We start from the raw sequence: 16450 nt of genomic DNA on the forward strand, positions 1-16450 counted from the left end.
CATTGTCATTTTCAGAGAGGTTTAACGTCCACTCGAAACAAACTAGGTTATTTCGGGACTAACATATGGTTCAATTTTATTTCAATAATTCACTTGCGCGTAGGGGTCTTTAGCTGTGGGAGGAAACCGGAGGACCCGGAGAAAAGCCACGAGGGTGGACAGTCGGCCCTACTCCTTGTCACGTACAGCCGGGAACCGAAACCGCGCCAGTTGACTCAATGACAGACCGTCTGATAAAACGCGCAGACTCTTAACAATTCGGCCAGCCATTCCCGCCGAGTTAAAATATACAGCACTTACTAATCATACAGGGTTTGCTGATGTCCGTTTGAAAGTTTAGCGATTATCATAAAGGGTTTAAAGCAGTGGTACTGGTATACCTTCCCGTCATATTCAGACCAACACTCCGTTCTATTCGTCGAATTACATCCAGAAATTTAGGTTGGGTATAGGGGAAGTAACTCTTACACAGCCATCGCGAGTAAATGTTATTATCATTTGCGGATATTCATTAAAATAGCGCATCATTAAATAATTTGTTTTTCCTCTCCTGCGCAGTGAATCGATTAACCAATACATGTCGTCAAATACCTGGTGGTTTCATTATTTGGCAGAAAACGTTGTACGGGTTAACAAGTATTTCTTAAAATAGTCACATCAGTTTAATATATATGAGTAAAATCAAAACCAGAATGACGTAGTTACTTGGTAGCCTTCACAAGCCATTCCAAACATTTTTTTTTAGAATTTTTGAACCCATCAGTGTGCACAGTAAGGCACCATTCTAAAGAAAGTTAACAGTACTTTACGACTTTCGCGCAAAATTATGATGTCACAAGATTGGTCATAATAATATTCATTTAGTAACAACTAGAAATATAATCTGTAACCTGATTCGGGTGACATTTACAGTTTGAGAAAGGTGTGATTACCGTAAACACGACATAGTTCAGACACGCACACCAGCATCCCCGAATATAATGCATACACAACCTCCAAAATTCTATTATCGATAATGATGTGTCTACATGCTCTCGAGAGCCGAGCGGTTAGTACACTGGACTAGAATGTTCCGGCTTCAAATACTTTGGGATTCTTTAAAGCCGGCCTTCACTTGTCAGAGACCAACAAGGAAAGTGTTCTAGCCGTTTGGGTCGGACGGAAAACCGACGTCCACACGTAAGCGAAGGAGTGAGTGAAATCGATACTGTCCGGGCAAACGTTTCCCCCCCCCCCTCGCATTAATCTGCAGCAAGTTGTACAAACTTGTTCGACGAAATCATGTCTTTTAAATAGATGATCAAAGGTGAAAGTTCGTGTGGAGGCGCACGTTATTTGCTGACATAAAGGCGACGAGGGTCACGGGGGTTAAATATATACGTCATTATGTATTGATCTTGTGATTGGACGTGAAGTGTGAACACCGCCCTCTATAAATGGTGGATTGGCAGGAAAACACTGGTTACTTAACAACACGGTTTAGTTACAACACGTGGTATTTATACCTGCCATGACTACCTGTACCACATTCAGTGTAAATACTTCATTAATGTCATTCAATTCTGTTAAATTAAGCAAAATAATAAAATTATGTAGACATCGCTTAAACAATGTCCATTTAAGTAAACAAAATGTCTGGCAGGGTTAATTGGACCAGAAGCTGCACGATCTCCGCATTATATCTACCTGGATTAATACGGTAGAATTGTGTGTCATATGTATGAACGAGTCATATGTGTCTGAGTGCGCCATGGTATGTGCATCTGTTCATATTATGTGTATGAACGGATCATAATGTGTAAATCATTCCCTCATATTTGAAAACATAAAAAACGTAAAAAGACATAAACCTTTTAAAGTTCTCGAAAAAAACATTAAACATTTCAAAAAGAATCAGGTGCATATATATTTATTATTATTGTACGAATGTATATATGTATGGTATTTTTTTTTTGTATACATTAATATCTGAAGTCGCCCATAAAGGGCAGACAGCTAGCTTATATGATTTAGTGTATGTCAGAATAGAGTAAAGTGGTTACTGGCTATTGACAGTGATGACCCGAGTGATACCCCGCTAAATATCAGACAATGTGGACATCTTTGTTCAATATAGACAGCCTACTATCTAGGACTGGATACTCTATTGACAAATATAATATGCCACCATGTAAGAGATATTTAGGGGTCGATCTGATGGGTCTGGATTGTCGTACTCTTTTATTTGACTTTTTTGCATTTTCACTACGTATGGTCTTGAAAAGGGGACACTATTTCCTTTCTTTGTCTTCTAAGATTTATTCTATCTTTTCGCATTTGGTTATGGTTTTATTTTATTTTACGTATTTGCTTGTTGTTTATTGTAATTTATTTATCCCAATTTTATGTTAGGATATGGAGCATGAATTCGACTATATAGTTTACCCCAAATGAGGAATCATATAGCGGTATAAGCCAGGTTCTTGTATATCGGATGTTGTATGGCCTAAACTATTGTACTATCAATCCTAAATTGTATTCCGATTGAAAGTTCATATGCCCACAGTGGCAAAGTAATATCGGATGTTGTATGGCCTAAACTATTGTACTATCAATCCTAAATTGTATTCCGATTGAAAGTTCATATGCCCACAGTGGCAAAGTAATTTAATACTACAGTTCATAATACGATTGTTGTAATTCCTTACTTGCATTTTATGCGTCCAAACGTACAAGAGGGTCATGTGCTGTTTGGACCAGCATATATGTACTGCCTGATCTAGTCTTCTTAAGTACTGTTTGGTTCAAGCTAATGTACTGTTTGGTCTTGGTCTTGTTACGTTTTTAATGACTTGCCATGTAACATAACGGCATCAGTCGGGGTCGTTTGATAGATGGTGTATGCTTTTTTACCCTTAAGGGGGAGGGGGCGGGGGGCTTATGTCGACCTGGCAACTGAAAACAACTGAAAGCAACGGAATATAACTGAAAAAGGTCGTCCTGAGCACCTCTTACAACTCACTGCATCTAGTTGCAGTCTGTTGCATATGTTCAACTTGTTTCTATGAAAATAACATCACATGGAAGCGAACGAAGACACCCACTTTTCAAATGTTGATGATGTTGACAATAATATAATAACAGAATTCTGGCAAGACCGGCCATGCCTTTGGGGCGTTTCTTCTAAGTTATTCGCCATTTTGTCGATCACGTGTTAAGTGTAATCGCTATCAGTTCCGAGTTGACGTAAGCGCTCCAAATTCAGTTGCTCTCAGTTGCTGATATAATCGACATAATCACACTTGCAACTGATTGCAATTAGTTGCTTTGGAATGCAAAGTCGATATAAGCCCCACTTTACAGGAACACACAGTAGCTAGAGTTTGATTATTTGTTAAGATATGTGATAAACATACAGTTTGAATAACATAACAATACATGCAGTATGTACAAAATCATCACAATACAAAAAATGAACATTTTTCATGCCAAAAAGAGCAAAAAACGCTGAATCTTACAAGACCAAATAAATTCATTCGTCTTATCGTACACGAAATATGGATGCCAAAACGATTTCAATAGGATTATGTAATGTAGACTAATAGCTAGTTATTTCTCATGATCTTACGATGGCCAACAAACATGCACTGGTAACCTACATGAAGATATCTCCGGACAAGCAAATCGTGAGCAAGCAAAGGTTTCAAACAAGGGCGCAACAATTGACACATTTTGGCCGAAGTAATTAAGCCTATAGTATGAGGAGAGATAACAACTAGACGCCAAGTACCCCAGACTTTCCAAACAATTACATAGAATTATAGTGGGTTTTTATAAACAGATTAGGGTAGGGGAAATAAATCACGGGTGTAAAAAAACCCGAAAGCTTTCGGTTTGGGTTGCCATTTGTACTCTACTGGACTAGGAGTTGAGAGGTAAGATATTTTTTTTTCTGCATAATTTAACTCTGGGGAATAGGTTCACGAATAAAATATAGTAGGGTGGATTCTAAATATTCAAAAGGCCAAAATTTTAAAAGAAAATGACGAAATATTTTAATAGCACGCTAGTACGCGGACTTCACCACGCAACTTGTGTTTCCATTGTAAAGTAGTATCAGGTGTTTCGAGAGTAAACATACTCCAGCTCGTGCACGAAACTACTATAATAACACGTATGTTACTATAGGTAAGTACATAAACATTAGTTTTAATTAAAGATACATTATGTAAGATTAGATAAAGAGATGACAATTAATGCTATAATAGCTCAAGAAAGATAAGGTAAAATGAAAATATTGAAAATTTCATTCAAATTACTTCATTCTGAGCCAAGTTATCACTATTTGTAGTTTTGACAAGATGTGTGCATAGTTGTAACCAGAGCACTGGTATATTCGAGACTTAGCCTCGCTTTCCCATTTTTAAATTAAATTTTTAAATCGCGATCCGTTCTAATCTAGTTAAAATCTCGAGTATCCGATGCCGTCGAGAGTTGATTATGGTCATATCCTGAGACAAAGGCGCTCGTGCTTCATTCAACAAGCAAATATATAGAATCTTATTCACCCACTTTTCGCAAATTTAACCACTAAAATTAGATCCATCCATACAAACAGCATTTGGCTATAACGTTTACGACTTTTAATGGAATTCAAACACCTCCAATTTAACCGCATTGCCGTAGATCTCAAAAGCGTTAATGCATTGCATCTTTATGAAGAAATAAATTATGGAAACGCTAAATGTTTATGATATTCGTGACATGAACCATAACTATTTCATATACAATATTTAGGAAACCCTAAATTGAAACAAAATCCACTCTTTTTATTTATTATTTATTATGTAAAATTCATCAACCCAAGATTCAATATGAAATATAAAATTGAATGGCCTCAAAAATTGCAGCCCGATATATTAATCAGAAAGGGGTTATAAAATTGTTTATAGGGTTATCAGTATGTCTTGAAATGCTGAAATAAAATGGTTTACTCCTATGTCTTGAAATGCTAAAATAAAATGGTTTACCCCTATGTGTAAACTATGGCGCTACTAGGATGTGCAAGGTTGGTCGCACCTTGGCCATATATATACTAACCCAACATCTATATTTACTTATATACTTAATATAACTTCAAATATATATTGACATTTAAGGTAATACATTTTATCTTGCTGGGTCAATCTTTTTAGAATTAGATTACAATCCCTTTAAGTTTTAGATTAACCAACGTTCTACCAAAGCCATGTTTTGAGCATGTTCAAAACAAACGCAAAGGTTCTGCGATCTGATCTGGAAAAGCTGTGAGAACATTGCGGGTTCGCGATGGTCGGGAGACAAGCGTGGTAACATCTCCATGAACCTAGTACACGCGCAGTACACACGTGGCAAAGACGCTGTGAAAATTGTAACATTTGCAATTGGCACTTCATGGCGTCTTCACCACGACCCTCCCGTGTCTGCCACAAACCCGCTAAGCGTTCGAAGTCCTTACGGTGTTGTCATGGCGATGTAACGATGATTTCACCACTGTTGTCCTCATGGTGATCTTATGGGGTTCCCACTGCGTTTATGGAGTTCTTAGTATGACCATGGCGCGGTTACCAAGCTTGCATTACGTTCCTATGGCGACCATGTTTTTCATGAACGACTTGCTATAAAACAGGTGATTCAAAGTTCATACATCAGTGTGTATGTCGTCATCGTAAAATTTTCAAAAAAATCACCAGCTTATATAGTCGCTGTGATAACGTTGTAAAAACGCACGTGCAGTCGCGATACACGTAGAAGACGTGTGGTAAGAACCCCATGAACGTGGTTAGAGTGCCGCGGGTTCGACGATGGTCGCCTTTACCAAGCCAATAGATCCCAATAGAAATACCATAAGCGCGGCAGAGGTCGTGACTAGCGCGGCGTGAGAACGCGGTATAATCGCACCAGTCGCGGTAAGAACGCGACTTTTTTCAAGTTTGTAATTTTGGGGGAACATTTTCTCGCGTTGTGTTCACGTTCGCCGGTGACCTTGTGCATTTTCTGGTCGCCGTACGGTCGCAGCAGCGCAGTAAGGACGCCACCCCGGTCTGACGGGGACTTTATCAGCTAGCCAGTCATACAAAAACTCAAAACCTCTAGAATTACACTTACATGGCACTTAGCTTTCAAAATTGTAATAAGCCCCGTATAATATTGCAGGCAATGCAATTGTTCAATAGTATCACATGATGTATATATCTTCCTTAAATAAAATAAGTTATTTAACAAAATAAAAAACGAAACAAAATTGAATATAAAATCATTCTTGGATGAGGTTTGCCGAAATATATTCGATTCGTGATTTTATAGCTTAAATTTCAAAAACATTTTTCAGTTGATGGAAAAAAAAACGGACTACAATATGATTAGTAACACTAATAAAAAGTTATCAATCGGAGTTTCTACTTATAATCATATTTAATAAATATTTGGCATTATCGCGAAACGGCCTGGGTGCCTTGAATGACCCACGTCCCTATGCTAATTAGTTCATCAAACCCTATTTAAGCTGAAAATGTTATGGCGGAGCAATTTATTATTAATGGTCTGAAAGTTACTGTAAGCCTACAATAAATAAAATAACAAACCAGTATAAACTGTGACGAGTGTTGTGCACGGGAAAGGATATGCTTGTAATACCTAATAAACAATTTAGTAAACAAATTCCTTTAAAATCAACCTTACTTCACTGTAATATAAGGATGAATATTTTTCTTTTCCTCGCAAAATATAAAGTGGTTAAATGTCTTTAAGTTAAAACAAAGTGATAAATGGGATCGGTATGGAATATTAATCGGAAGTCAGTTTGATTATTAACTTCATTTTTGTGGGGGAGGGTGGTGGACCTATCTACAGCTGGACACACAAACTTAAGTATTGGTTCGTTATGTGGACCTAAGGTTTTAAATGTAAAGAAATACACACTTGAGAAAGCAAATCCACTCTTCCTATGCATACTTAAGTCTATTTAAATCAAAGAGACATTTTCATTTTAATAATGCTCATCCACTTTAAAGTTAATTCCGAGAATCAACTTTAAAGATTTTCGCAGTATGTCCGCATTTTTATTTGCATAGTGAATGTATGTTTTCTTCGGGTTGTGAAGTTTGTTAACGTTCCAATTATCGTCGTCTTCTCACGTTTTATTTTTGTACACTATATTGACTTTGAATAATTTGACTATACTATAAGGAGTCCAACAAGGATTGGTTATATTACCATGGTTATTTTCATATTTTATAGAAGACCAAGAAAAGATGATAGCCCTGCATAAATACCTTGGAATATTACTCGTCTCGTCATGTTTCTGTTATGTAACAGGTAACTATGTTTAATCATCATCATCATCATTATTATTATTCATAAATGGACAATAGAAACGTACGCAAATTACAAAAATTCATTCTTTCCTGGTTGGCACACTGTACAGGTCTTACCAATGTTATTTTCTGAATTTTTACCTATTGGCAATAATTTAACATTTTTATAAACAGAGCTAATTTGAAGACTGCGAATATAATCATAATTTTGTTTAATATAATTGTCCAGTGAGTTGAAAATTACTACTTTGTGTTGAGGAAATTTTGGTTGACATGAGTCTTTAATGAAAACACGGACAGTCTTTACTACTGGTTTAAAGCACTGATTTTTTTTTTATGAATGTTTGTAAGCTGTTTTATATTTTGTGTAGGTCAGAGGAAATCCTTCTGTTATTATAGCAGTGAATCCCAGTACAGACGAGGTATTGGTAAATTTGTTCCTAGTAATATCGACCCTAAACAATGTACACATATAATATTCGCCTTCGCCAATGTCACTGGCCTCGATCTAGGTAAAATGAACTGGAATGATTATGGAAGTAATGGTAAGTTATAATACTATTTGCATTTTATTTAATAATTAATATGTTTTCAATATAATACCTGTCGCATATTTAAATTTGTATTTAAGTTATATGGAATGTGACCTTTGGCCTTGGGTTACTCTTTACGTAATGTCAAGTGCAAAAAAGGCCGATACTTACTATTTCTAGAACACCTGAAACAGTTCTGATTAGATGAGTTAACATAGCTGAAAGTGAAACTTGTTTGGTTGTATTTTTGGTTGGAACCTCAATTTAATTAAATTTGGTTTAAAGAAGCATCAACACATTAGCTCTGGCAGCCTTAACAGGTTCAAGCAGGTTCTAATTCCCACAAATCTGTTCGTGCTCTTTAAGGCATATGAGGAACGGCCGTGATAAATACCTCATTCTGAAAAGGCCAGTGTTTTTGATAATAAGTTTGAATATAAATATTTTATATATGGTTTTACATGTATTTAAAACTCAGTACCACTTTAACCCGGTTCATAAATTTCAATAGCCTGCGAATCCAGCTCGTATTATACTAATGCATATTGGGCCTTATTAATAAGCACATACTTTATTTCAGGCTTATACGCTGGAACAACCAATTTAAAACAGAAACGACCAGGATTAAAAGTACTTATTGCTGTCGGGGGATGGGTCATGGGATCTGCTCCGTTTATTGATGTGGTCAAAGATCAGAACTCTAGAAGTATCTGGGTACAGAACGTTGTTAGCTATCTGAGGAAGTATGATTTTGATGGTTTAGACATGGATTGGGAATTTCCCGGAGTACGAGGAAGTGGAGCGGGAGATAAATTTAAGTTTTCTAGTTTAATGAGGGTAAGTGACGCTTACTTCCCTTACATTGCTGTCTAATTACCATACTCGAAAATCAATAAAGTCTAAATTTATAAATTTGCCTTAAGGGTTTGCTGGTTGAATTACATGTATCTAACTTTTGTGCTATAGGCACCTAAATCTATCAACATTTGGGGAAATGTACTTTTTAAACCAACATTCTGTTACGATATGTGCTTTATAACATGTGCAATCTCTCTTATAATCATGACGGTTTTCTTCAGATGTTACAAAGAGCTTTTCAGGAAGAGGCATGGAAGAGCGGAAAAGAGAAGTTGTTATTAACACTAGCAACAGCAGCTGGGAGTCACTACATTGCTGCATCTTATGAACCTAAAGAAATTATCAAGTAAGTGAATTGTGTCTTATCCATATTAGTCAAATAGTGACCCAACAAGCTTACCAATCGGGTTCATAAGAAAAGTAACAACAAATGATGGAAGGAGTACTTTAAAGCCCCTATTGGGGAGGGTCGTGGTAGGTGGTCGAATTGTATTGCGCATGCACTTTAAACGGTGTTTAAGGACGTACTGTTCTACACCACCGGGCTATTAAAGACGGATATACCCCATGTATTATGACAAGAAGATACACGTTAAAAATATCACCCTCTGGATTGTGTATTTGCGTTGTTACGTTCCAATATTTATGAAACGGGAGACAACTCCAATAACCAATGAAGACAGACCACAATTAATTTCGCTATTGACTTCATTGTTGATTCACATCTTTTTGTCTGGTGCCAACTTTTAACCACATTTCCGTTGAGCTTTTCACTACACGAAGACAGACTTAAAATTGTCAAGTTTAATTCAAAGCCTCTTCTTCCTTATGAGATCAAATTTGATCTGCAAAGGGGGCGAAGGGGGGGGGGGGGCTGCTATAAACAGTTGAACTACAAATCGTGAAAACTAGTTGTTGTCATTGGCAAAGAAATTCACCCCCCCCCCCCCCCAACTGCCACCTCCAAACGCGGCAGTAAGTGTGATCCGCTTTCTGAGGCGAAGAACATTTTATATTGTGATGACAATAGTCCCATAGTCTACGGCAATTTAGAATGAAATAAATAAACTATCAGCACGTTTCGTTGAACCAGTGGCCTACTGTTTACACCATTCATGTTCATAATACTTGGAAAGTTGGGGATTTAAATCTGTATAATACAGATTCATCAAAATATTATTTTATTTCTAGATTGCGTTTCGAACTGAAAAGATATACTAAAGCCTAGTCTTCTATATACCCTTATATGAAACCTGTAATATGAGTTTTATTATGGTAGAATTAGTCGAGCGGCCAGGACACCGCATTCTGGATCAGATTTTCTCGAGTTCTAATCCCGCGTGTACCGTGAACCGCTTCCGGAAATGGCTCCCGTGGGGAAGTCGTTTGGATGGGACGGAAACATCGACGTGGAATGATAGAAAACTTGACCGTTAAACATCGATTAAGAATACGAGGGCCGAAGGGCCTCTGCAAGCTTCCTCCTCCCTCTCATTGGACATATAACAATATTATGTAAATCAGTACGGGAATGTGGCTAAAGACACTTCCATTTGATTCCATGAGTTGATACTTGTTTTTCAGGTCTGTAGATTATATGTTATTAATGGCATATAATTACCATGGTCAATGGGAGAATACAACTGGTCACCACAGTAGTTTATATTCTAGTAATATAGACAAGGGTAAAAAACGAGAACTTAATCAGGTGAGATAACTCTCATTATTCTGCATTCTACTCTAACTAGGTCATTTCGGGATTACCAGATTATGGTTCAATTTTATTTCAATAGCAATGGAAGGAAACTGGAGGACCCGGAGAAAACCCACGGGGTTGGAAAGGCGACCCTACTCCTTTTCACGTACGACCGGGGAGTGGAAACCACGCCAGTTGACTCATCCAAAAACAAGAAGCATGCGTAATACATGTAACTATCCGCCGTACATATCACCGTAACCAACCCTTCCGCCTCTAACCCATGAATATTTACCCAAAACCTGGCAGAAAATATTAATTTAAACTCTCTTGCTTGCAAAGGGGTGAAATGGAAAGAAATGAAATGAAATGAAATAAAATGGGGTTTAACGTCCTACTGTTCTGCTCCTAACCTGGGCTAATGAAGACGGGCATACGCCATACAGTGTGCTATGAGGGAAATTTTGCCCGGGCAGCGGCACTACGGCCTACTCTTATATCGAATTCCAACTGCCAAGGGATCTTTTACGTGCACGCCAATGTGTACACGGGACCTCGGTTTTTCGTCCCATCCGAACGACTAGACAGCTTTCCTTGTCAGCCCCTCCATCCTGCATCACTGACAAGGGAGAGAAATGGAAAGAGAGTGAATTGATATGTATTGACGAACTACAAATCGAGATGGTGAAATTTAAAGGTGTTCTGCACACACTCTTAGTACGCCCCATTACGCCTCTTGCATGTCGGATTTGGTCGACTCTGAAGATTGTAAAGGGGTTTCTGAAGATTCCACAATAATTTGCAAATGTATGTGTTCACTAGCTTCAGAATTGTCTGGTATCCTATTTTGGTTCATTATCCTGACACCCCCCTCTTCATTATCAAATTTGTTCCGAAGGGCGTGAAGTATACAATTTATGGTTTACAATAAACCCATGACGTCAATTCCTTCCCGGCACTACAATAATACTATGTTTAACTATGAAATCCATTCCCGATTATCGTGGTCATTTAGTTTATCATTCCAAATACACGGGTTATTTGAACTCTCTAAATCGAACCCTTGAATTTTTTAGTTAATTTAATTTCCGATAGTCCACTAGCCAATAAAACCCAACAGAACGGATGGCTGTTACAAATACCAAGAATTAAAAAGATGGTTTGTTAAATGTATATATAGGACCCAATAAACAAGAATGTCTTGATCACAGGATTACGGTGGTGACCACATTCATTGGGTATGAAATTAGAAGTGACCACATCGGTTAATGTTGAAACGTTAACCGTTGCCTCGAGGATTATTTCCCATGCCTTTATTTATAGATCTGGTCTATAAACTACTGGTTAGGACAAGGTATGCCTAAAGAAAGACTTATTGTTGGTCTGGGTACATATGGCATGAGTTATACCTTGAAGAACTCAGCAATAAATGGATTGGGGTCACCTGCCTCATCTGGTGGGCGTCCTGGTAGTTATACAGGAGAAAAGGGAATCCTCGCTTACTTTGAGGTAAGGACATTTAGTTTTCTTTGCTTATTACCACTTACGATTTAATTCCGTGATATTTGTATTGCATAAGATAACAAAAAGTGAAAATTCGTTAAAACAATTAAGTATCGACCATAGTCTCCTTTTCTAATAATACGATAATATGTGGATCACCTGTGTGCTGATGATCTAAACTAAAAAATTAAAATGTAACACTGTTCTCAAAAAAATATCGGAACAACATCAACTGATAACTAATGGGCCCTGGCACTTCATGTAATGCAGAGTATAGTAAATTTGGGTACACATTTCAAGAAAAGAAGACCACGTGGTGTTAAAGGGCTGATCCCGATATTTTTGGGAGAATAAAACTGCTTAATTTTGGGTTAAAATCCCTTAAAATCCTCTAGCTAAGGGTCGAGCAACTAACTCAATATTCGTGATAAGTTTTCAAACAACTTAAACCCGTCAGTCTTCATCTGGAAATGGAAACCGGTGTCCCAAGCTGCATTATGCGGTGTCTTAATAAAACCAGACTTTTATTTTATAAAAAAAATGTGTAGGTGAAATTTACCTTTCGTTATCAAGTAGAGCACATGGGTCATCCACTATGTAGACCTCTCGAGGAACGGGAATCGATTACCAGGTCACCCAACGAAAAAACTGACCCGAAATCTTAAAAGGGTTACGTGTCCGGATAAGCAGTTTTGACGTTCACATCCAAACGACTCAATATTTTCAGCTGGAAATTTGAGAGAAGGTAAATACACCATTTCTCTATATTTTGAGCTGGAAATTTGAGAGAAGGTAAATACACCATTCCTCTATATTTTGACGCTAAAATTTTATACGTACTCCGACTTTTATTTTTGAGACTCTCTTGAAAACGGTATAGTCCCTTTAAGGCCAATTTTATCTAAATTAGTTATAAATGAGCTCAAATTAAATTTTTAATTATGTACAAAATACAGATTTGTGAGAATCTAAGATATAAAGGTTGGAGATCAGTCTGGATACCAGAACAACAATCACCATATGCTTACGGTGGAGATCAATGGGTTGGATATGATGATACTAAAAGTATCGCTATAAAGGTGAGAACACTATAGCTAGGTGGAATGTAACGATACTACAAGTATGGGTGGGATATATAATAATAATGGTGAATGTTCTTTTTTTTATCGGCAAGGACACAAGTCGCAAATATTTTACAGATGATTGTCTGTGAATGATGAAATATGTTTGAAATTGGGTAAGTGTATTTTTCATGATGCCAAGCGTGGTGTAATCCACTGAGAAATGTACTAAACCTGTTCATTATGATGTGTAGATGTCTTTAGTTACATTAAATACAATAGGACCACTGAGCGTTACACAAATTTGCAATGCATTACAGCACTACACCAATACAAACTATAAATCCATTAAAACTTTTTTCAGGCCAGGTATATTGTGCAACAAGGATTAGGGGGAGCATTTGTCTGGTCCGTCGAGATGGACGATTTTACCGGAAGTTGTGGCGAAGGACTCTACCCTCTTTTGAATACCATTAATAAGATAATCAAACCTTCAACAGTTCCTCTTCCGACTCTGAACTTTAGATCTCAGCGTCCTGAAGATGGACCCGGAGGAGTAGTATTGCCACCACAAAGAAAACCAACTATAAATCAACCAGCTGCTGCAGTTAGATCAGGATCAGGTACACTCTTTATTTTATGGTACAACCCAATCGTGCTACGCTGTGGCGTCCAGATAACTTCATAGTTTCGGTTTACTGAAGCAAGAAAGCAGTATGCAATATGCATAATCGGTGCTGGTCACAGCGATTGCTTGCTACTAATAAGTTCACTAACATTCTGATTGCTGTCAATTTATTGCTAGAATGATTTCAAAATATATATCTGACTGGTTTTCTTGGAATGTCAACTCGCCGGACCCGCGGAAACAAACGCCTCATCAAGCATTATGTTGTAGCTTACTACATATCTATTCGATTAACCTGATTTTTAATTCCCAAACGGCAGGCCTATATTGCTTTTGTTTAAACTAGATAACCCCTATCTGTTTTATGAGTTAAGTAGCTTTTAATGATACAATTAAGTTCTTATTCCAAACTTAACGGAACTATATGGAAAACGACGCAGATTGTATCAAATGGTGGTAAGTCATGTCAGGGGTCTTGGTGATATCGGCTAACATCGACCAAAAATGTTTTAACAAAACTATTTGTTTACAGCCACTATACCTTATCTTCCATATTCCTTTGAACACTTTGCGTAAAGTGTGACCTATATCAGACATATAGCCTATATATAAATTGACAAATCCTTCGTGGTTATTTAAATTACACCTGTCGGACCCCACTGTTGGGAAAACAAATAAAACAGGGAGCTAAAAATGTTTTGATTTAAGTCCAACTAAGGGCAGTGCCCTAACATATTCTTAAAATGTAACACGAGCCTACTATAACGCACACCTAACTCATAAACATTTAATATGTGTTGTATGTCAGGTATAAATAACATTATATATGCTAACTAATTAATCTTATATTCGTACTCCTTCTTGTACGACTTCCCTTAATGGCAGACTCTATGGCTGTCACAGGGGTTACTGAAAAGTTGTAAGAGAAGGCCAAACTGTGGAACGGATTGTCACTTAACGCGGATAATATATAGGGTTCATTATCGCATGAACCATATAAATCACATTTATTGCCTTTTTGAAAGTGATTCATCTGTTTAAAGATAAAATAAAAAATCTAACAGTAAACCATTATGTCTGCCATAAGCAGTTTCTATCTGTCAGTTTATTTATGTTTAATATTAGTCATTTTTTTTCTAACTCTAGATAATAGTAGCTATGTTTATAACTGTCATATTTTGGGGGGAGAATTGATGGCATTAGATTTGATTTATTGTCTCATACAAAAATCTACGAAAAAATCACCAACGCAGAATAATGGGTACAGGAAAATCAACCGGGGCAACCGATCAAGGGATAACACTCAAGCCCTAGTGACAAATGTCCATCCTCTAGGACAACCGCCGGCCCTAATACCCCTGGGACAAACGTCCACTTCCAAGGAAAGCCCCCCCCCCCCCGCGCCGCCTGAACACACCTCTATCTACTAATACAAACACTTATCCTTACAATCGCCGTCAGGACAACCGTTCACCCCCCTCCCTCCCTTCCTAGGTAAAGTGCCCCGGGGGGAAATGCCCACCTCACACCTGGACAAGTGATCTCGGGACAAATTACACACAGTACATGTGCCCCGGATGACAATGTCCACCCCTATGACAATTAAATGCCCAGTATTATGGATTTACTATTCCTTAGTCTATTACATGTAACGGTCCAATACTGTCGCGGGTATCTTTATAATATCAAGCAATGATGAATATAGCGCATCCACGAAAAAAACGAATTATAACAGTCAACGCGTCAAAATATTCAAGAGATAATAACAACAATCACTTTCCTTCGAATATGACTTCACTATTTCTCAAACTGATGCAGATTGATTTGGGACCGAAGCTACCAACATAACTCATTATGATCACACAATCAATGTCATGAATACTGTACCTCTACTTCTAAATATCATTTAAGGATATTTATTCATGTTATTTATGAAATAAAAAGTATTATATTAGGAGACCTCATAGAGCGAACACATGTGTCAGTTTTATATTGAAAATGAAAAAAGTGCATACAATTATAGAAATAACGTACATATATTTAATGTACATATCTCTATATTATGTATATTTTATGAACCAGGTAAAACTTATAATACCTGTCGATACGTAGTATTGCGTTTAACATTTATTGTCCATGTTATTTATTGGTCGAAGTGTTAAAAGAATAGTGGCAACCATCGTGCATAACGCAAGATAAACTTACTCTTTTCCACCTGTTCACCTGACGGATTATTATACATCTGTGTTCTTACATATCTTTAGGATCGGTGGTACCACATTTTATATTTTATTTATACTTCCACACTTGTTACAAGCTGATTTCTTAAACCTCGTTTACTTCTCTTTTCAGTTGATTTTGGGGCTTTCGTAGGTGTCACTACTGATGATACAACGTGTCCTATAGATGGTGTATTCCCAGACCCAGATAACTGTCATAATTTTTACCTGTGTGTGATAACAGGCCGGAAGTACACTCGCTACCATCTTGCTTGTCCAGGAAATACTGGTTATTTTAAATGGCCGGCGGGTAAAACTGCCTGTATGTGGCGACGTGATTGTCCGTTATAAAATATATTTTGAATACATTTCATTTTTTATGTTTTTGTTGTTTTTGTTTATACCTTAAGTCGTCATTTCTGTCGGTCAGAACCCCTAAGACACGAGACGAGTCAAAGGCAGGTTATAGCTCTCTTATGTCCCAAAGCTATTTAATAAAGTGCTAAGATTTTTAATGGAGACACATTTTTATAATGAATTTTAAATCATGTATATACACAAAGAAATAAGTTAAGCACCCTATGTATTTTTCACAATGACGTGTCTTACGAGGTTTGG

General features: G+C 37.2%; 1 protein-coding gene across 1 annotated transcript; it reads left to right on the forward strand.

Annotated features, from left to right (window-relative positions):
- Window positions 1-7160: 7160 nt before the first annotated feature.
- Window positions 7161-16212, forward strand: LOC126832404 (chitotriosidase-1). Its single transcript, XM_050563167.2, has 9 exons — window positions 7161-7335; window positions 7706-7879; window positions 8448-8704; window positions 8947-9071; window positions 10310-10433; window positions 11745-11930; window positions 12881-13003; window positions 13350-13608; window positions 15966-16212. The coding sequence occupies exons 1-9, from the start codon at window positions 7272-7274 to the stop codon at window positions 16181-16183; spliced, it is 1530 nt and encodes a 509-aa protein (XP_050419124.2). The 5' UTR covers window positions 7161-7271; the 3' UTR covers window positions 16184-16212.
- The last annotated feature ends 238 nt before the right edge of the window (window positions 16213-16450 follow it).

The sequence above is a fragment of the Patella vulgata genome, chromosome 1, assembly GCF_932274485.2.
Source record: "Patella vulgata chromosome 1, xgPatVulg1.2, whole genome shotgun sequence".
Classification (NCBI taxonomy): Eukaryota; Metazoa; Mollusca; class Gastropoda; family Patellidae; genus Patella; species Patella vulgata.